The following is a 20,814-nucleotide window of genomic DNA, read 5'->3' as shown; positions in this document are numbered from 1 at the left end:
CTCCCGCCTGCAGCCTTGGAGAAGCCACTACTAGTCTGTGTAGTCAGTACTGAAATAGATTGTCTAAGAGTCTGACTCAGTAGAATGCAGCTTCCTATGTTGTATGAAGGACAGGCTTTTGGAATGTGATGAATTGCCCGCCACCGCTGCTCACCCTGTGAGAGGGCAGGCAGACACCTCCTTCGCTCTAGCCCAGACACAGAAAGCTGGAAGGGGGCATGGAGGTTGCCTCTCTCCCCTGCTCGTCCCAGCATGCAGGCTGAGATATGGGAGGAGAGCTGGTCTTGTGCTAGCAAGCACGAATTGTCCCCTCTGCTAAGCAGGGACTGCCCTGGTTTGCATTTGAATGGAAGACTACATGTATTATTTTTATGCTTGTGTTAAAACTTTTTAAATCAGAGTTGTTTTATGTTTTTAGCTTAATATTTTAATTGTGTCATTTGTATAATCTTGTTTTAAAATTCTGCTGTTAACCACCTTGGGATTGTTTTAATGAAAGGCGGTATATAAATTTAACAATAAAATAAATAAATACATTATAATGAGCTAAGGCAAAGGCTCTCCGATGGGTTGGACATGTCAGATGATAAAAAGAACTTGCCAGAGCTAAAATTGAGGCAACCCACCAATTCTTCATACAGTTAGGGAGTTTGGTTCTCTCTTCTTGTGTTTCAAAATCTAAAAGATGTTGTTACAGAATTCTATTGGCTTGATCAAACCCCACAGCAATGAAAGATTCAAAAGAGAGTCCAACCGTCTCAAGTTTTCCCATTAACTTGGATCACCACTTAGAGTGGGCCTGATCCTCCAGAACTAGGGGGACCAATCCACTTGGTTGACATTTTAGCTTTAGCCAGTACTTAAGGACTGCCAACCACACTCTGGTCTCCACCTTATTCACTCCAGCCTTAAGACTGAGTTGGAGATGCCTTTTGGCCTTTGAAGAACCGTTCTTAGAAATGTAGTTTGGACAACCTCCTCAGAGGTAAAGAAGTTCAAATACGGGCCCAGCTGAGCTCCAAAGAGCAGCTGGGCTATGGGCTTGGCTGGAAACCGCTTAATAGGTGCTGGGAAAAATTGCCCGGCTTTGGAGCAATAGAACCTTGAGATCATAGTAGCACTTTGCTGGGCTGAGATCATAGTAGCACATATTCTAAGTGCGCTTTCCTCCCTGCCCCCCATCGTGTGAAACATCACCCCTAGGTACTGAAAACACTTAATCTGTTCAATCATGTTGCTATTAATTCCACATCTGTGAGAGGTCTCTTGGCAAAGACCATTACTTTAATTTTTGCAAATGTTGATCACTTCAGACAGTCATATGGTCTATCATCTCCCAGCAAAAGTTTTTGAACAGCACACACACACACACACACACAGGGGTGGGAGGCAATGCCCCCCCCCAGCTGACAGGTATCTGAAGCTCGCATGCTGAAGTTCATCAGTCAGTTGAACAACACAGTCAGTACTGTGCTGTCTTTGTAGCAATTCATCAAATTCTTAGAAGGCACAGTTGCCTCTCAGAGCCCTTTCACTCAATGATTCTCTGATTAGAAGCAGTATAACAAGGAGAAAAGCTAGTGATAGCTGACTTGACCAGCTTGAAATGACCAGGCTAATGTCTTTCAATGATCAGTAATGAACACCCATATTGGATGCAAATCCCACTCCACTATGGAAGGTGGGAGGGATTGCAGACATGTGGATTAATTGAGATTGGCCTACACATTGTGCTTCCCAAGGCGCTCTTGCAGTACAGGAGAGCATGAGGTAAACAATTATTTTATCTTCTTTTTAAAAAAAAACACACTTTGTGCTGGCCTGCTGGCCTCGGAAATCAAAGTCTGAATCCCAGCCAGCAGCTAACCTGTTTGATAGTTGTGTTTTGTTTTGTTTTGTTTTGTTTGGGAGGTGGGGGCTTTTCCATCTCAGGTACTGTACTCTTTTGTAGGGTTGTGGGGGTGGGGGAGTGGGAGATTTTCATTTGCTTCCTAATTGCAAAGAGGTGAGAGAAATAGAATCCTTATGTTTGTGTGGCTAGAAAAATGTGCACAATGCATAAGCAACTTGTGGAATTCTCTGCCACAAGATGTGGTGACAGCCAACAACCTGGATGGCTTGAAGAGGGGTTTGGATAACTCAGGATGCCTCTGAGTACCAGTTGCAGGGGAGTAACAGTAGGAGAGAGAGCATGCTCTCAACTCCTGCCTGTAGACTTCCAGCAGCATCTGGTGGACAACTGCGTGAAACAGGATGCTGGACTGGGTGGACCTTGTAGAAAGAAGAGAAACTAGCTGGCCCCGGGGCGGGGAGCATCTGCACCTCTAGTTCTCCCCCCTCCCTCCTGGCTCCCCCCACTGTTCTCAGCCCCCCCAGCTGCCGCTGCCACTTTCTCTCCCACCACCGCCATTCCTCCCACATCATTATCTCCCCCCCTCCCGCCACTGCCCTCACTGTTTTCTCTCCCACCCGGCTTCCCTCCCCTGGCTGCCACCATTTTATTTCCACCACTGCCATTTTCTACTCCCCCCCCCAACCGCTGTTTTCTTTCTGCCCGCATGCCTGTCCACCACCACTTTCCTCCCCCTCTCCCAGCAGCTTGTTGCTGGGTGACTCTGGGCCAGTCACTTCTCTCTCAGCCTAACCTATTTCACAGGGTTGTTGTGAGGAGAAACTTAAGTATGTAGTACATCACCGTTCTGGGCTCTTTGGAGGAAGAGCAGGATATAAACAATGTTGGTATTTTATTTATTTATTTATTATTTTTACATTTATATCCCGCTCTTCCTCCAAGGAGCCCAGAGCAGTGTACTACATACTTGAGTTTATTCTCTCAACAACCCTGTGATGTAGGTTAGGCTGAGAGAGAAGTGACTGGCCCAGAGTCACCCAGCTAGTATCATGGCTGAATGGGGATTTGAACTCGGGTCTCCCCGGTCCTAGTCCAGCACTCTAACCACTACACCACACTGGTATAGATATAGATATAGATAGCTGCTTCTATCTGTTATCCTAGATTGCTGAAAATGCTTTGCTATGCTTTTTGCGTGTTTATTTCATGGGAAACGCTTGGGGACCCTGTTTGTTCTGATCCTGTGTTTTGTATGTTTTGTACTTTGCTGTGCTATTCCTAAGCTGCACCATAGGCTATATGATGAGTTAAGAGTCTAGTATTCCCCCAAACTCACTGATGATGTTTAAGCCACCCTGACTTTTTAGATGTTGTCCCATTTTCAGCAGTGTCCAGCAGAACACTTTCCTCACTGGAACAGATCGGGGTGGGGTGACGGAATGGGCCTTTGTTCGGCTTAACAACGCATTCGAGTTTCATATCAGTACTTCTCTCAATTCCAAAAGCCAATTTGGGCCTGGGTCTCTTACTGTTCCTTTGTGGATTTCTTGTCTCTCACTTATTTGCCAGGAATCTTGCTCCTGTTGTTTGGAAAACTGTACCTTGAGGGAGAAACATTAAGTTTCTGATTGTTTTGCCTATCTCCAAGAGGGGAAAGTTAACCTCCTTAGGTGAGGGAGGGATTATTGAGGTTGCTGTTTCCAAAATATTACTGTGGTGTTAGTTTAGCTTTGTTAGCTGAGACCAGGCTGCATGGCTTCTGGGAGTGTACAGACTTCAAGCTTTTGTTTTCTGAACTGCAATTTGAGACCTAAGAGCTACCAAGCTTCTTGTCTAACACCGAACAGGAAGAAAAGTATCTCGCTTGTGCATTTTTACCATTTTGCTTTGTTTGTCTGTGAAATGTTTGTCTTTGAACTGGACAGCTCACAGGCAAACAAGGCCAAATAGTAAAAATGTACAAGCGAGATACCTTTCTTTAAGTAGATACAAGAACTATATGACTACTACTGTTTATTTAAGTACATATAAAAACAAGCTTTTGAGTTTATTTAACTCAATAAACGTGATCTGGCTGGAAACGTTCTCTGTTCTGTCTCCCGACATGCCTACTCTGGCTACACACTCTTTAAAGTGGCTTTAAGGCATTTTGGCAATATTTTGAATTCACCCTGGTGATTCCGGCCTGAAATCACCTGCTCTGTGTCATTTGTGAGTAAGCCGGGCTCTTTTGCCGCTGCCCTCCAGTGCCCGACCTCACCTCCTGTGATGGTTTAGGAGGTTGGCAGAGCCTCCGCCTCTACACAGCATAATTTTTAAAGGCTGGGGTGGGGGGAAGAAATAAGTTTCCCTCCAAAATGCCACTCCCCAAGATTTGCCTCCATAGGCGGCTGCCAATACTGCCTATGTGGTAATCCACCATTGAGATCAGGGAAGGTTTTCATGTTAGTTTTGTCTTATAGGAGTCTGGTGGCAGCTCTACCAGAGGATTCATTTAATTCATGTTAAAAGTTGATAGATTGATTGATTAAGTGCCATCAAGTCGGTGTCGACTGCTAGCGACCACATAGATTGATTCTCTCCAGGATGGTGGTGCATTCCTTGCTGTCATAATCGAGTCCATCCACCTTGCTGCTGGTCGTCTTTTTCCTTCCACTTTCCCCAGCATTATACTTCTCAAGGGAGCTGGGTCTTCGCATAATGTGTCTGAAGTATGATAGCATAGAACCTTTTAAGCATAGCACAGCATAGGGAGAGAAAAACACTTTTTCAACATTGGGGAGAAGAAAAACACTTGAGGGGTGAAAAGTAACATTTTGAGAGTTCAGTAAAATGAGAAGGAAAGGACTCCAATGCTTAGCATCCTAGTGTTTCCATGGAGTAGGGCGGGGGGAAGCTGCATCTGTTGCATTTCTAACTGTCACGTAGATGTTAAAGACGAATGAAGCCCGGGATGGCGGGTGGGGGGAAAAGTTCAATCCAACATCGGAATCCTGGTTTGGACTTTGAGTTAACACGCCCTCTATCGACGCGAGCAGTTTCCCTCTTCGGAAGGGCAAGGAAGGGAATGAAGCAGCCCCACTGTGACTCCCTCCTGAGATGCCAGCTCAGAGTTAAGGTGAGAGAGAGCTGAATCCTAGAGAGGGCAAGAGGAATCCGGATTGGCTGCACTCTCTTCCTGCCCCGCCCTTTCCCTGGCAAAGTGGAGGACTCCTGGTGATGAGCCCCGCGGTGCGTTTGTGCGGAGGGGAGTCCCGGGGGGAGGGGGGGGAGGGAGGGGGGTGATAAAGGCCAAGGAATCCCGGGAGGGAGAAGAGGATGGGTGGAATTCCCCAGGGGGCGAGCAAAGCAGGGGAAGCGAGTGGGGGCAGAAGGGGGCAAGAGAGTCACCCCAGCAGCCCCCGCATTTCTGCTCACCGGATCAACCTGTGTGGGGCTGGCAATCCCTCCGCAGTTCCTCCCCAGCCAAGACAAACCTCTTTCCTGCTGTTTGCAAAAAGAGGAGGGTTGGAGGAGACTGAAGCCAGTTTTCAACCTACTTGCCAAAAATAGCTTTGCGGGGCCCTAATGCGAAGGGTGGGCCCTGAAGGAGGAGGAGGAAATGTGGGGGAGCAGATCTGGCTGGAGTATTTGGGGAGGAAAGAAGGTTGGGGGAGAGAAGGCTGCTGTGGGCACTGTGGGGGGTAGAAAGCCAGCCTTTGGGGTGGGGGGAGGCACTGCATTGGTCTGTGACCTGCAAATGAAGGAACCTCCTTCTATTCTTAGGTGTCCTTTGGATGATTGGCTCCTTTCCTGTAGGGGAAAATCTCTGTCTCTTTATTATACTTAAATGTGAAGCAAAAGTAAAAATACAATTTTATAAATAGATATAATTGTAAAATACCCGTCTTTAAGTTTGCTTCCATATTGTGTGTTGCATCTATAATGGCACAGGCACATAATAATGCTCATGTGTGCACACTGCCTTGATCTTGTCGCCCAGAACAAAATTCATTCCACTCGCTGATGAAAAGAATTAGAGGGAAGACTGGGCTGGAGTGTGTGCACTGTGCAGAGGTGCTCTTCTTAGGACCGCTGGGCCTCTAAACGCTCCCCTCCCCATGATGATCATTCATGTCTAGGGCCGATTAATGTTTTCTGAAGTGCGCAAGACGTGTGGGTGAAGGGCCAAGCTACACCTGGCGTAAAAGGGTGACACAGCTTGTAGCTCTGAGGCTCGGCTGTTACCAAGGAATGATGAGTGAGGCTGCTATTCCGGTTGGGATCTCGTCTCTGCGTGGTGTAAAGATTTATAACTGCTCCGCCTTTGCTGGGGCCCCCACAAATATTTATCACTAGGGCCCGAACCAGCTCTTGGCGGCCCTGCTCACACTTCTAGTCTCCCTTTGATATGCCACCAGGGCAGACCTGGCTTAGTTAAGGGGACAAGTCATGCTTGCTACCGCAAGACCAGCTCTCTCCCTCAAGACCAGCTCTCTCCCAGTTTGTCTCTAGTCTATCCCGCACCAAGCTAGAGATCTCTTTAGAGTCCACAGTTGATGCGCTGGGCGGTGCTCATAGGCCCTCTTAACCCTGGACTTTGGGGCAAAGGTCTAGGGCCTCCATACCTCCTGGGGGCCCCCAAATAATCTGTAGTCTGTCCTGGGTGGTGTGGTTTGTCCGTGCCACAACTAATGTGTTAAAATGATGCTTAACTTGCAGCAGGGCAGGGGAAGACACACCTCCAAAGGCCTTTAAGTCCAAGCTCCAAAGTTACCTCGGTGCCCCATTGGCAGTGGTCAGTCAGCCTGACCACTGAGCAGGGTTTTTAATAGTAGTTGCCATGCAGGCTTGATGGGAAGGGCAGCACGTGGGGAGGGAGACTGGGAAGTTATTTTTGCTTGTCTCCTCACAAAAGTGATGTTTACTGCCAGAAATGTGTCCATGAGGGTGGCACAGTACACACAAATATATCCATGAGATGAGCGCTCTTGCAGGGAAGGGACAGAATCAATCATCACTTGCTGATCTCATTTGCCCATCTGCTCCTCTGCCCATTAAGCCTGAGGTCAGTTATGCTGAAGACTCCCCGCTTGGACACAACTTTGATCCCATGGATGTGTCACTGCCGGTCATGTCATCCAGCAAGTTAAAACACATACAAGTCAGCACCTCTAGTTCTGCCCAGGAGTCATAGGAAGTGGGGGATCCTTTTCCTCCCTTTTGAAGAATTGATCTTCAAGATATTGAGATGAGCGATCTAGACCAGGGATTCTCAACGCTGGGTCCCCAGATGTTTTTGGACTTCAGCTCCCATAATCCCCAACCAAAGGCCACTGGGACTGAGGATTATGGGAGTTGAAGTCCAAAAACATTTGGGGACCCAGCGTTGAGAATCCCTGATCTAGACAGTCATCCATCAGGGACGCAGGAGCAATTTCATGCAGTGAGCAAGAGTTGAATGAGAGGAACTCAAATGTCCCAACTGTAACCTTTTAGGGCTCTACAATAAATCATCCTGTGATTGCTTTTGTCTCTCTTAGTTCATGGAACACCACTGGAGGGGTTGACAAGGTTGTGGCTCCCGTGTATTGATGGAGAAAGAGATTCTACACAAGCAGATCAGATAGAAGATGGCCTTGGTGCCTAGAATAATGTTGCTTCTCTGGAATCTGCCCACTAGGAAGGCTGTGAGGGCTTGAATCCTACCAGAGGACCCTTAGCTGCTTCATCTTAATTCTCCCCAGAGATTTGCTTACAGGGGTGGGGTTGGGGGTTGGAGAGGACTGTTTTCTTAGCTATGAGTCAGATATGTTCTTGTTGCAGGGTGCCGTGTCCTTTGAGGAGGTGGCTGTGCATTTCACGGAGGAGGAGTGGGCTCTGCTGCATGCAGACCAAAGAGCCCTGCACAGAGCAGTCATGGAGGAGAATAGGCAGAATGTGGCCTCTCTGGGTAAGGCTCCCTCTTTTTCCAGAAATTGCTGCTGCTGCTGCTGCTGCTGCTTTCTTTCTTTTTGGGACCCAGCCTTCCTTTTTTGTGTTCTTATGGCCGGATTATGGGGCCTCTCTGCTGGGTGGGGGAACACTTATCAAGTGACCTGCTGTTGGAACCACATGAAACAGTGTTAGGCTTGGATATGAGGGGCTTCTTCCTGCTTTAGAACATAAGAACAGCCCTGCTGGATCAGGCCCAAGGCCCATCTAGTCCAGCACCCTGTTTCACACAGTGGCCCACCATATGCCACTGGAAGCCTGCTGTTACTTCCCCGCAACTGGTACTCAGATTCATCCTGCCTTTGAGGTTGGAGGTGGCCTATAGCCCTCTGATTAGTAGCCATTGATAGACCTCTCCCCTCCCCTCTTCAAGCCATCCAGGTTGTTGATTGTCACCACATCTTCTGGCAGAGAATTCCAGAAGTTGATTATTTGCTGTGTGAAAAAGTACCGCTGTTTGTTGGTCCTAAAGTTCCTGGCAACCAATTTCATGGGATGACCCCTGGCTCTAGTCTTATGTGAGAGAGAGAAGAATTTCTCTTTATCCACTTTCTATATACCATGCATGATTTTATCATGTCTCCTCACAGTTGTCTTTTTTCTAAACTAAATAGCCCGAGGTGTTGTAGCTTTTCCTCATAAGAAAGATGCTCCAGGCCCCTGATCATCTTGGTTGCCCTCTTCTGCACCTTTTCCAGTTCTGCAATGTCCTTTTTTAGATGTGGTGACCAGAATTGTACGCAGTAGTCCAGGTGTGGCCGCACGATAGTTTTGTATAATGGCATTATAATATTAGCCATTTTATTTCCAATCCCCTTCTTAGTGATCCTTAGCATGGAATTGGCCTTTTTCACAGCTGCCGCACATTGAAGTGACACTTTCAACAAGCTGTCCACCACGACCCCAAGATCAGTTTAGATCCCATCAACGTATACTTGAAGTTGTGGTTTTTCGTCCCAATGTGCATCATTTTACATTTGCTGTCATTGAACCGCCCACTCACCCTATCTGGAGAGATCCTTTTCACAATCTTGTTTTGGATTTCACTACCCTAAACAGTTTGGTATCATCTGCAAATTGAACCGCATTTGCCATATTGTTGCCCACACACCCAGTTTGGAGAGATCCTTTTGGAGCTCCTCACAATCTGTTTTGGATTTGACTACCCAAAAGTGTTTGCTATCATCTGCAGATTTGTCCACCTCACTGCTTACCCCTACTTCTAGATCCTTTATGAATGAATTAAAAAGCACCAGTCCCAGTACAGATCCCTGGGGGACCCCACTTACTTCCCTCTCCTACCCTCTCTTTCCTGTCCTTCAACCAGTTAGCAATCCATACCTGGACTTGTCCCCTTATCCTATGACTGCTAAGTTTTCTCACAAGTCTTTGATGAGGAACTTTGTCAAAAGCTTTTTGGAAGTCCAGGTATACTATGTCAACTGGATCACCTTGATCCACACACTTTTCTCAAAGAACTCCAAAAGGTTTGTGAGGCAAGATTTCCCTTTGCAGAAGACATGCTGGTTCTCTCCCAGCAGGGCCTGTTCTTCTATGTGCTTTACAATTTGTGAATGCTTTCCATCAGTTTGCCTGGATCGGACATTAATTTCCCAGATCACCCCTGGATCCCTTTTTGAAAGTTGGTGTTTCATTTGCTACTTTTCAGTCCTCCGGTACAGAGCCTGATTGCAAGAATAAGTTATATATTTTAGCAAGGAGGTTGGCAGTTTCTCATTTGAGTTTTTTGAGGACTCTTGGATGGATCCTATCTGGCCTTGGCAATTTGCTAGTTTTCATTTTTTTCAGAGAGTTTAGAACATCATCCCTTGGGAGGATGTGGAATATTTATATACAACAATACAACAGGCCCTGCTGGGAGAGAACCAGCATGGCTTCTACAAAGGGAAATCATGCCTCACAAACCTTTTTAGAATTTTTTTGAGAGTGTTAACAAGTGTGTGAATAAAGGTGATCCTTTTGACATAATTAAAATCCCAATGTTTGCCTTGGGAGGGTATGGAATATTCTGAGAAAGTGCTTCTCTTCCCTGGGTTTCAGCCCTGCTGAATTCTTCTCCAAGTCTGGTTTTCCTAATTGAATTACAAGCCCAGCTGGGAAAACATCAGCTTCATTCTGGCATCAGACTCATGCTTTCTGGTTTATGCCATACAGCATAATCGACTGGTTTTGGGGATGGGACTCTCTGCCAGCTTGCACCCATGTTTGGGACTAGTTCCTTTGGGTATCTCCTGGACATCTTTCTGACAAGCTAATACATAAACTGCGAAGGATGAGCTATAATGGGGGAAATGGGTAATTTGGTAGGTGGGCTCCAAATCCTGAAGAAAAAGGTCAACCCTAAATGAGGAATGATTCACCGTACAAAGCAGTGAAAGTTTTGTTGGGTGATGCATTGAGCTGAATCTTGTCCCCACTAATTGGTAGCATCACTCCAGGGTCCCTTGCAGAGGACTTCTAAACCCAGCTGCAAAAGTCCTCAACTGGATGTCTTGAGAATTCAGTCTTGGACCTTCTGAATCCAAATGCTGCATGTGCTTCCTCTGTTCTAATGGCTGTCTGTGCTGTTGACTTAAGAGCCACCTAATGGAACAGCAGGGAAATGACTTGATTAGCAACCCTGAGGTTGCCGGTTCGAATCCCTGCTGGTATGTCTCCCAGACTATGGGAAAGACCTATATTGGGCCACAGTGATATAGGAAAATGCTGAAAGGCTTCATCCCTTCCTGGGTGGGAGATGGCAATGGTAAACCCCTCCTGTATTCTACCAAAGACAACCACCACAGGGCTCTGTGGTCACCAGGGGTCGACAACAACTCGAGGGCACACTTTCCCTTTAGCTGTTGTCTTATCTTTTGTAACGTGGCCTTCTTCCAAAGGGTTCTGAGTAGCAAAGGTGGGCTTATTCCATAAGTAATTCTTTATACTGGGATGCAACCTTGCTCAATACATTTGGCTGAGACATACAAACTTTACAAGGCAAACCATTCAACTTCACGGCTGGGTGGGAAGCCAAACCCAAGTTCAGGTTTCTACACCACACCAGTCTTCCAGTCCCTGTCCCCTCAATTGCTTATTCTGTGTGTAACTCTTGTGTTATAATAAATTTCAAATATTTAGAAGTGGCTTCAGCCTGGTTTGAAAGGTTCTCACTTGCAAAACCCCTCTCCATGTGCTTTGTAAGGTCATGCACTACTGTTGAGCTGATTTCAGAATAATAGATTGTTGTCTAGAGCTGAGTTGTGTGGACTCTGGCTGTACGGTGCCTGTAAGTCCAAGCCAGACTAGGTTGTTGAAGCTGCCTCTAATCCTGGTCAGTAGTTTTCAATCAGTCTTCAGTTTGTGGCAGGCTACCTCGAAGGTGCTGTGTGCACCAAGATCAGGATCAGAACAATCCCTCGACTGAGGGTCGATCAGGGAAAGCATAGAGTAACCCCTGTCTCGTCACATACTGGGAAACAATCTGGCTCAAGACAGTTGGCAGAGACATAGGAACTGTACAAGCCAACACATTTTACTTCACGGCTGGGTTGGAAACAAAGCCCAAGTTTCCATTGTTCCCCTTTGTAAACCATACCATTCTTCATTTAATTTCAATCACTGATGATGGGTTTTATGATTTACTTCCTAGCTTTGAAGCCCGTTTTGTCATTTGCAGCAGGAATTAGTTGGCTTTATTTCTTGATAAAGCAATAAAGCAATTTTCTCCCTGCAGTCAATATGAGGCTTCTTTCTCTCTCTCTTCTAGCAGGTGATGGATGGAAAAGCAAGTCTGAAGGAGAAGCATGTGAATCACAAGTAAAAAGAGCGAGATGTAAAAAGGAAGTTCAACAGAGAAATGCAACAAAAGGAAACCAGGAAAGGAAGACTGAATCTAGTCCTGTTCATGCTGGTGACTGCCAAGAAACACCAATCCAACAAGAAATAGAGAAGGGAAAGCAGAGGAAGCCCCTCCCATGTGAGAAAAGCATTGGTTATGAATCGTGGCTTACATGTCATTGGAGAAAGAAGAGAGGGGTGGAGCCTTTTAAGTGTTTGGATTGTAGAAAGAGCTTCAGGCAGAGCTCACAGCTTATTAAACATCAAAGAATTCACACTGGGGAGAAACTGTTTAAATGTTTGGAGTGTGGAAAGAGCTTCAATTGGGACTCATCTCTAAGGAGACATCAAATAATTCACACAGGAAATAAACCGTGTAGATGCTTAGAGTGTGGAAAGAGCTTCAGTCAGAATTCACACCTTATTAAACATCAAAAAATTCACACAGCAGAGAAACCATTTAGATGTTTGGAATGTGGAAAGAGCTTCAATCAGAGTATAGATCTCAAGAAACACCAAAGAATTCACACAGGGGAGAAACCATTTAGATGCTTGGAGTGTGGAAAGAGCTTCAGTCAGAACTCACATCTTAGAGAACATCAAAGAATCCACACTGGAGAGAAACCATTTAGATGCTTGGAGTGTGGAAAGAGCTTCAATTCGAGCTCAAATCTTAAGAAACACCAAGGAATTCACACAGGAGAGAAACCATTTAGATGCTTGGAGTGTGGAAAGAGCTTCAATCAGAGCTCACATCTTAGAGAACATAAAAAAGTTCACACAGGAGAGAAACCATTTAGATGCTTGGAATGTGGAAAGAGCTTTAGTCAGAGCTCACATCTTAGAGAACATCAAATAATTCACACTGGGGAGAAACCATTTAAATGCTTGGAGTGTGGAAAGAGCTTCACTCAGAGCTCATATCTTAAAAGACACCAAAGAATGCACACGGGAGAAAAACCGTTTAGATGCTTGGAGTGTGGAAAGAGCTTCAGTCGGAGCTCACATCTTAGAGAACACCAAGAAAATCACACTGGAAAGAAACCATTTAAATGCTTGGAGTGTGAAAAGAGCTTCAGTCAGTGCTCATATCTTAAGAGACACCAAAGAATTCACACGGGAGAAAAACCATTTAAATGTCTGGAGTGTAGAAAGAGCTTCAGTCAAAGCTCCAATCTCTCAAAACATGAAAGAATTCACTGGAGTAATTTTCAATGACAAACAATGAATCCACTCTCATTTGCTACCAGAGAAACTACACTCAGAACACCTCAGAAACAACAACATTCAGTTCCCCATGGGCTTCTGGTTATGGGGGTGGTTGGCACCCTACGTGAACTACACCACCACTCACTCTGGGCCACCCCGGTGCCCCCCAAGTGGAGTTATGGGGCTGCTCAAACCCCCATCATTCCCTATGGGAAAAAGCTTAAAGACACACAAACTTGAGAAATTCTTTAAAAACCAGGCCTTTGTCCAATTCCTTTTGGAATCTGGGTGGTAACAGGCACCCATTGGAGCACTACCACTCAACCCACTCTTCTGCCCTGAATCTGCCCCAAAGACGCACAAACTTCACAAATTCTTTAAAAATCAGCACTTGTCCCAATTCCTTTCAAATCTTGGTGGTAGAAGGCACCCATTGGGGCACTACTACCCAACTCACTCTGGCATTCCTAGGAGGCACCCACAGGCAGAAATGGGCACTGTCTGTCCCCATTGTCCTATAGGGTGGATGCAGCACAGATCATCATCATCAACAACAACAGAGTTTTCAAAGAGCAAGGTTTCCAAAGTTCACGCACATCCACTATGTCACTCACCACGTCCACTGTGTCCCACCATCTCCCCCCCAGAAATGCAATTGATCTACACACAATTCAGGGCAACAGCAGAAGCCAGCAACAAGCAAGCAAGTGTGATATCACAGAGGTAGCAGACTGGGGCCAACAACAGCATCAAATGTACCTGGCCCTCCCTCCCCCAAGCATTTTTCATCCACAGACACAGCTACACACATGGACAAATTTGTTGGCACCCTTACAGCTCATTGAAAAAGTGTTTTATGCCTCCTGAAAAGTGATTGAATGAAAAGCAATTGTCCCATGTATACCTGCATGCCTTTGATATGTCATTGAGTAAAGCAAAGCAAGTGTGGAAGGAGATAAAAGTATTGCTTATTCTACAAAGATATTCTAAAGTGACCTGGACACATTTGTTGGTACCCCTAGAAAAGATCATAAATAATTGGATTAGAGTGATTTTTCAAATTAGCTGTTTTCTTTCATGAGTATCACACATGTCTCCAATTATGCGATCAGTCATTCAGCCTATTTAAATAAAAGTAGTCACTCTGCTCTTTGGTATCATTGTGTGTCCCACAATGAACATGGACCAGAGAAAGCAAAGGAGAGAGTTGTCTGAGGAGATCAGAAAGAAAATTATAGACAAGCATGTTAAAGGCAAAGGCTATAAGACCATCTCCAAGCAGTTTGATGTTCCTGTGACAACAGTTGCTTGCAAATATGATTAAGAACGTCAAGCTCCATGGGACTGTAGCCAGCCTCCCTGGATGCAGCCGCAAGAGGAAAACCGACCCCAGAATGGGCAGAAGGATAGTGAGAATGGTAGACAAAAAGTCAAGGACAACTTGCAAAGAGATACAAGCTGAGCTCCAAGGTCAAGGTCCATCAGTGTCTGATCGCACCATCTGTCGCTTTTTGAGTGACAGTGGGCTCAATGGAAGAAGACCCAGGAGGACTACCCCGTTGAAAGAAAAACATAAAAAAGCCAGACTGGAATGTGCTAAAACGCATATTGACAAGCCACAATGCTTCTGGGAGAATTTCCTTTGGACAGATTTTTAAAGGAAAAATAAATACATATAAATAGACCTAGTCAGGGATCACTGCCACAAGCACAATACATGTGATGAGGTCATCCATGGCCACGGTAGCATGCAAGACCCAGGAATTCTGAGCACTTGTCTGCCCATGTCCATCACTTCAGGCAGCAAAAGGTTTGGAAGTGCCCTGACCACAAACACACACAAACTGCTTGTGCCCATTGCAGATCCGAAACTACACTACAACCTATCAGTCAATATCTTTGTTACGGTCCTTGACCAGATTTCAGCATTATAGTACAAAGCTAACATTCAATGCAGTTGGTGCAGCCTGTCAGATATCACAGTAGAGGAAGTTTGCCCCAATCGGGGACGTATCCTTATCTAACTGATTGAGGGGGCCTTCACCATTGCTTGATGAATCTTGTATGCAATGGCACAAAATTGAGCAACCAAGAGGTAACAAATACAGTCTTATCTGCAAGGAGGGAGGTGACATTAAAAACCCATTGGTCTTCCCTGTAAGTTCTCTAAAAGGGGTAAAATCAAGTTACTTTGTGGAATGCTGTAAAATTCACAATGAAGTAAAATATGAGCCAAATTTTCAGCCCCATATGATCCACAAGAACACTTGTGCAGGTGAGAGGGTATCTTTTTATATCTCCCCTCCAAGCAAGCTGATGGAAAAACATTATAATGAGCTAAGGTGAAAGCTCTCCGATGGGTTGGACGTGTCACATGATAAAAATAACTCGCCGGAGCTACAATTGAGGAGACCTACCAATTCCTAATAGAGTTAGGGAATTTGCTTCTCTCTTCTTGTGTTTCATCAAGATCTAGAAGACATTCTAGAATTCTATTGGCTTGATCAAACTCCACAGCAATGAAAGGTTCAGAAAAGAGTCTGACTGTCTAAAGTTTTCCCATTAACTTGGATCACCACTTAGAGTGGGCCTGATCCTCCAGAACTAGGGGGACCACCCATCCACATGGTTGAAATGTTAGCTTTAGCCAGTACTTAAGGACTGCCAACCACACTCTGGTCTCCACCTTATTCACCCCAGCCTGCAGCCTTAAGGCTGAGTTGGATATGCCTTTTGGCCTTTGAAGAACTGTTCTTAGAAGTTTAGTTTGGACAACCTCTGCAGGTGCAAAGAAGTCCAAATACGGGCCCAACTGAGCTCCAAAGAGCAGCTGGGCTATGGGCTTGGCTGGAAACCGCTTAATAGCTGCTGGGATAAATTGCCCCTTTTTGGAGCGACAGAACCCTGAGATCATACGGTAGTAGCACTTTGCTGCGCTGGTTGTATTCTATATTCTAAGTGCTTTCCTCCCCTTCCCCGCATTGTGTGAAACATCACCCCTAGGTACTGAGCATCAAGATCACTTGATCTGTTCAATCATGTTGCCATTAATTCCACATCTGTGAGAGGTCTCTTGGCAAAGAATGTTACTTTAATTTTTGTTGTAATTAATTAGCAAACGGTCTAAACAGAACAGGGAGCCACACGTGTAGGGACTGTCCCACAGGGAAGTAGGGAAAATTCCCGGTGTGCCCCTCGCCTGTGCGCCCTGCTGCCGTCCAAGTGTGAGCAAACCTCCCCCCCAGCCTGAACCCCCTCCCACCTCTGGCCGGTGGCCAGCGCCTGCCTCTCTCTTGCAAGGCAGGGAATCTCTGCAGCCAGCCAGCCAGCCAGTCAGGCTGCTGCTGCTCTCTCTGCCGAAGTCGATCAAGACAGATAGACTGGCGGAGGGTGCCGGGAGTGGGCGCTGGGCTTCCCTTCATTCTCCCTGCTGCGCTCTGCTCAGTCTGCTGAGTCAAGTCAAAACAATCGTCACTTGCTAACTATTGCTAGCTCAGCTATGCTAGTTGGGGACTGGGAGGCATCTCAGCAGGCAGGCTGCTCTAAACTCTGGAGCCGACTCCGAGATGGGCACGCGGGCGGGTGCTGCCCTTCCCTTCCCTCGCTGCTGCTTCCGCTGCTGCTGCCGCCATGGTCCACTCTGCCTCAGGGGCGGATCCAGGGAGGGTGCAAGGCCAGGGTGCAGTTGCACTCCCTGTGAATTAATGTTGAGTTAATTCTGCTTTCCCTGATATCAGGGGCGTAGCTAGGGGAGAGGGGGCCCGTGTTCATCCCTCTCTCTGGTGGCCCCCCAGAGTGAGGGACATAATGAAGACATTAGGGAGGGATGGAGCTAGAGGGCCCTCACGAGCTGGGGGCCCGTGTTCTTTGAACCCTTTCGCTCCATTATGGCTACGCCCCTGCCTGATAGATAGATTTATTTCCTTTTACATGTATAGCCTGTGCTTCCTCCAAGAAACCCAGAGTGCTGCACATGGGTTCCTGAGCCTTTCTGGAAGGGTGGTATAAAAATTGACTAAATAAAAAATAAAAAATAAAATGGTTAATTTATACCCCCCAAAGCCCGATGACAAAGGTTCTGCTGAGAGATAAATGACTGTCCCAGAGTCACCCAGTGAGTTTATGGCTGAATGGGGGTTTGAACTCGGGTCTCCTCAGTCTTAGCCCAATGCTCTAACCCCTACATCACACTGGCTCTTGGCTCTGCACCACATATGACATCAGTTTTCCAAAAGAAGTGTGTTAAGCTGTTGGAAAGGATTCCGGGGTCTTCCTAGGACCTTTCAGCATAGCATTTACGCTTCTTAAATTTAAATTGTTATTTGGCTACCTCTGGAAATATACAATCTCTGTGTCCACTGTATCTCCCCTGTTCCATTTCATGTGAAAATTCGTGCTTCCTGTACAGGATTGTTTTAGGTATTATTACAGCAGTGATACGTTTAAATGCTTTGAAATTCTGTGATGCTGTAAATATTGTTAGACACTGAAAATAATTTTCCTCTCTTGGGTAGGTGTAGAGGGGTGAGGGGTGAGAGGGCAGGCAACTTGTGGAAATTGGTGGGGAGAGAGAACTTAAAACAGCGCTATTGTAGGGCTGAAGCGGGGATTATGCTGTGATACACAGAGTGAATTATGATGCCATCCCCTCAGTTTCTAACAATCGTGCAGGAACTGGACTACACAGGAAACATATATACAAACTATTTTATTAGTATGGATTTGTGCTTCTTAATAGTTACAAGTGATACTTCATTTGAAATATTTATAGTAACCTATAAGTAGCAGAAAACAGAGGTCAGATATCAAAAGTGAACAGAAAATATTAATTATTAAATGAAACCCCAAAAGTATGGTGAAACCCACCCATTCTGCTCAAAACCTGGTGCCCTCACCACATCCATTCCCCCTCAGTGCTCCCAGTCCAGCCCTGGAGCCACACCACAATATAGAGAAAGCAGCACTGCAGTCAGTTTACGAGGCAGTGGCTGTTTTTCCTCCCTTTAGGCAGCTGCCAGTTTGACCCTTGCAGCAGTTTCCTATTTTTCCGAGTAAAAGTATAAATACATATAAACATAAACCTATTCAGGGATCACTGCCACAAGCATAATACAATCAAGGATGTCTTGAGTCGCTTAGGAAGCATGTAATCCCTGTGAGAAGCCACTGAGATGTTGGGTCCTGAACAGTGAGAGGAGGATCTCCCCGCCTTTCGCTACACTTTGACCACCACCCCAATGTTGAAGAGGAAAACCGGGTTATGCGGCATTTGCTTGGGGTGAGTATCTGGTGTGTGCATGCCATCAATGCACCTCAGATTTTTTGCTTTTTAAAATTTTATTGGTTTTTACAATATCTTAACTATCCCATTACATCTAATTAAGTAAATGTAGACTTCCCGCTCATCAATCTGCGTGATTCATTAACTATACAAGTCAACCATTGCTATAGTAATTCAAAACATATATCCTACACATTGCAAACTCAATTTTGCTCTACCGAACCTGCTATTATTACTAAATTTCAAACCCTGCTGAAAGGTCTGTATTAGAAAAATAGTTCTTTAAGTATAGTAAGAATGGTTTCCAGTCTTCTTTAAAAGATTCCAAGTTTTCATCCCTTATCAGTACTGTAAGTTCTGCCATCTCAGCATGTTCCAAAATTTTTATCAACCAATCTTCTTTTGAGGGCATTTCATTGTCCTTCCATTTCTGTGCATATACTATTCTGGCCGTCGTGGTTGCGTACATTAAAAATGTTAAGTTTCTTCTGGAAAACTCTCCTTGCGTTATTCCCAGCAGGAAGGATTCTGGCCTCTTAGGATGATTAGAACCAGGAGGAATTAGGTGACAGGCAGGAAATCAACAGGCAAAGTCCATAATCATGCTTCCATGGGGGAAAGCTGCATCTGTTGCATTTCTACCTGTCACTTAGATGCTAAAGATGCATGGACACTGGTGCAGGATGGGGGTGTCTTTCAATCTAGAGTCCCGTGATGGATTGAGAATTAAAACGCCTTTTTATCGAATGGACGTGAAGTTTCCCTCCTCGGAAGCACAAGGGAAGAAGCCCCACTTGGACTCCCGACTGAGATGCTGCCAGTTCAGAGTTAAGGGGAGAGAGAGACGTGGATCCTAGAGCGGCCCAAAGGGATCCTGGTTGGCATCAGTCTCTTCCTGGCCCGCCCCCTTCCCTGGGAAAGAGGAGGACTCCGGGATCATCTGGGGAGACCCGCCGCGGTGTGTTTATTCGGTGGGGAGTCTCGAGGGAGGGAGGGAGGGAGGTGGGTGATAAAAAGGCGAAGGCATCAAGGGAGGAGGGAGTGGGTGGACCCCCGGGGGAGAACAAAGCCTAGAAAGTGAGTCACTCCAGCAGCCCCCCCCCACCTGCAGCTCATCTCATCCGGAGGTGGCCTGTGTGGGGCTGATGATGATCCCTCTGCAGCTCCTCCCAAGCCGAGACAAGCTTCTTCCCTGCTGTTTGCAAAAGGAGGAGGGTTGGAGGGGACTGAAGGCAGTTTTCAACCTCCTTGCCAGAAATAGCTTTGCAGTGCCCTCATGCGAAGGAGAGACGGTGGTCCCTGGAGGAGGAGGAGGAGGAGGAAAGGGGGGGAAGCAGATCTGGCTGGAGCATTGGGAGGAAAGGGGGGTGGGGGAGAGAAGGCTGTTCTGGGCAAGGGGGGTACACAAAGCCCGCCTTTTTGGGGAAGGGGCACTGCAATAGTCTGTGAAGTGGAAATGAAGAATCCTCCTTCTTTTCTCTAGGCGCCCTTTGGATGTCTGGCTCCTTTCCTATATAGGAGAGTCTCTTTCAGGAGCTCGAATAATCCCTTTTCACCATGATTTATCTTTGCTAAGGAGGGTCTGCCCAGGTTTGCTGTTGGATTGGAGACTACGTGTGAGCGCTTTAATATCTCCATTTTAGGGGATGAGACCCAGCTTGGTGGTAGGGAACATCTTGCAGAGCGGGTCCAATCCCTGGTATCTCAATGCCTGCAGCCTTGGAGATCTGCTGCCAGCCAGTGTCGGCAATGCTGAGCTAGAAGAACCACTGGTCTGACTCTGTATAAGGCAGCTTCCTAGCTAATCATATTATGAGGTCTCCTGTTTTCATGATGCACAATCGGCCATCAGCATAACTCCTGTGCTGGGGCTGCTGCCCTCGTTGGAAGCATTCCTGGCAGCCTTGCACGGGAGTGCCCCTTGCACAATCCCACCGGGGCTGCCTTTTACAAGTGCAGCAGTCCCAGCACATGAGTTATGCTGGTGGAAGATGCTGCAGGATATCTGCCGTGGTTTGGACCCAAGCCATTGGCTGAGATCCTCACTCAATGAGTCAATAATACTTCTCAGGAGCTCAAACATGTTCTATTCATAGTCTTTATTTCTAGCAGTTCTCCAAGCCTTAAAAACAACATTGCTGGCATAACTGCAGAATATATTCTGGATGCTAATGTAACTGAGAGGCAGGTTAGAACGGACATTCCATGTAAAAATGGCTCCTTCTTCTCCTGAACTAGCAGCCATAGTAAGGGAGAGGATCGAGACAGCGTGTCCATTTTGGAATCCATCCTGTTTTTCTACTCACCAAAGTTTTACTTGCCAATGCTGAGACTGGAGTTCCTGACAATGATTCATATGTTGGGGATTTGATCACAGACTGGTTGTTTCAGGATTCTCCAATAATAGGCATTTAATTAATTAATTTTGATTAATTTGAGTGGCTAATTAATCAAAGGTCTAGCATATAAAGCTCAGGAGAACATGTCATGTTGGGGATGTTTGGAATGATTCTTTTTTGAAAGGAAGAGGTTTAGCTATTGGCAATTACTTATTAAAAATTCTGCTCCCCACCTGGGGCTTACTCACGCCATTCAACCTGCTGCATTGAAATGGGAAGAATGAAATTTCTGCTTGCTGTTGAGCGCAGTTAATATGAAC

The 20,814-nt window shown here is 46.1% G+C and overlaps 1 protein-coding gene, 1 long non-coding RNA gene and 1 pseudogene across 2 annotated transcripts in view; all 3 read left to right on the top strand.

Annotated features, from left to right (window-relative positions):
* The window catches only part of LOC128347622 (uncharacterized), a 2,080-nt gene extending 1,524 nt beyond the window's left edge, over positions 1-556 (top strand). The window contains exon 2 of the long non-coding RNA XR_008317623.1: positions 1-556. This exon is cut by the window's left edge and continues 389 nt beyond it. This is a non-coding gene — a long non-coding RNA (uncharacterized LOC128347622).
* Positions 1-17,321, top strand: part of LOC128347583 (zinc finger protein 493-like) — a 28,913-nt gene extending 11,592 nt beyond the window's left edge. Inside the window, exon 6 of the mRNA XM_053302535.1 lies at positions 11,928-17,321. Coding sequence (XP_053158510.1) covers positions 11,928-12,883 — 956 coding nt within the window. The 3' untranslated portion in view covers positions 12,884-17,321. The remainder of the gene's footprint in view (positions 1-11,927) is intronic.
* A 1,467-nt stretch (positions 17,322-18,788) lies between these two features.
* LOC128343895 (zinc finger protein 729-like) overlaps positions 18,789-20,814 on the top strand; it is a 41,148-nt pseudogene continuing 39,122 nt past the window's right edge.

This window comes from Hemicordylus capensis, chromosome 2 (genome assembly GCF_027244095.1).
Source record: "Hemicordylus capensis ecotype Gifberg chromosome 2, rHemCap1.1.pri, whole genome shotgun sequence".
Classification (NCBI taxonomy): Eukaryota; Metazoa; Chordata; class Lepidosauria; order Squamata; family Cordylidae; genus Hemicordylus; species Hemicordylus capensis.
The sequence above is the reverse complement of the archived record's forward strand: the minus strand, read 5'-3'. Positions and strand labels throughout refer to the sequence as shown.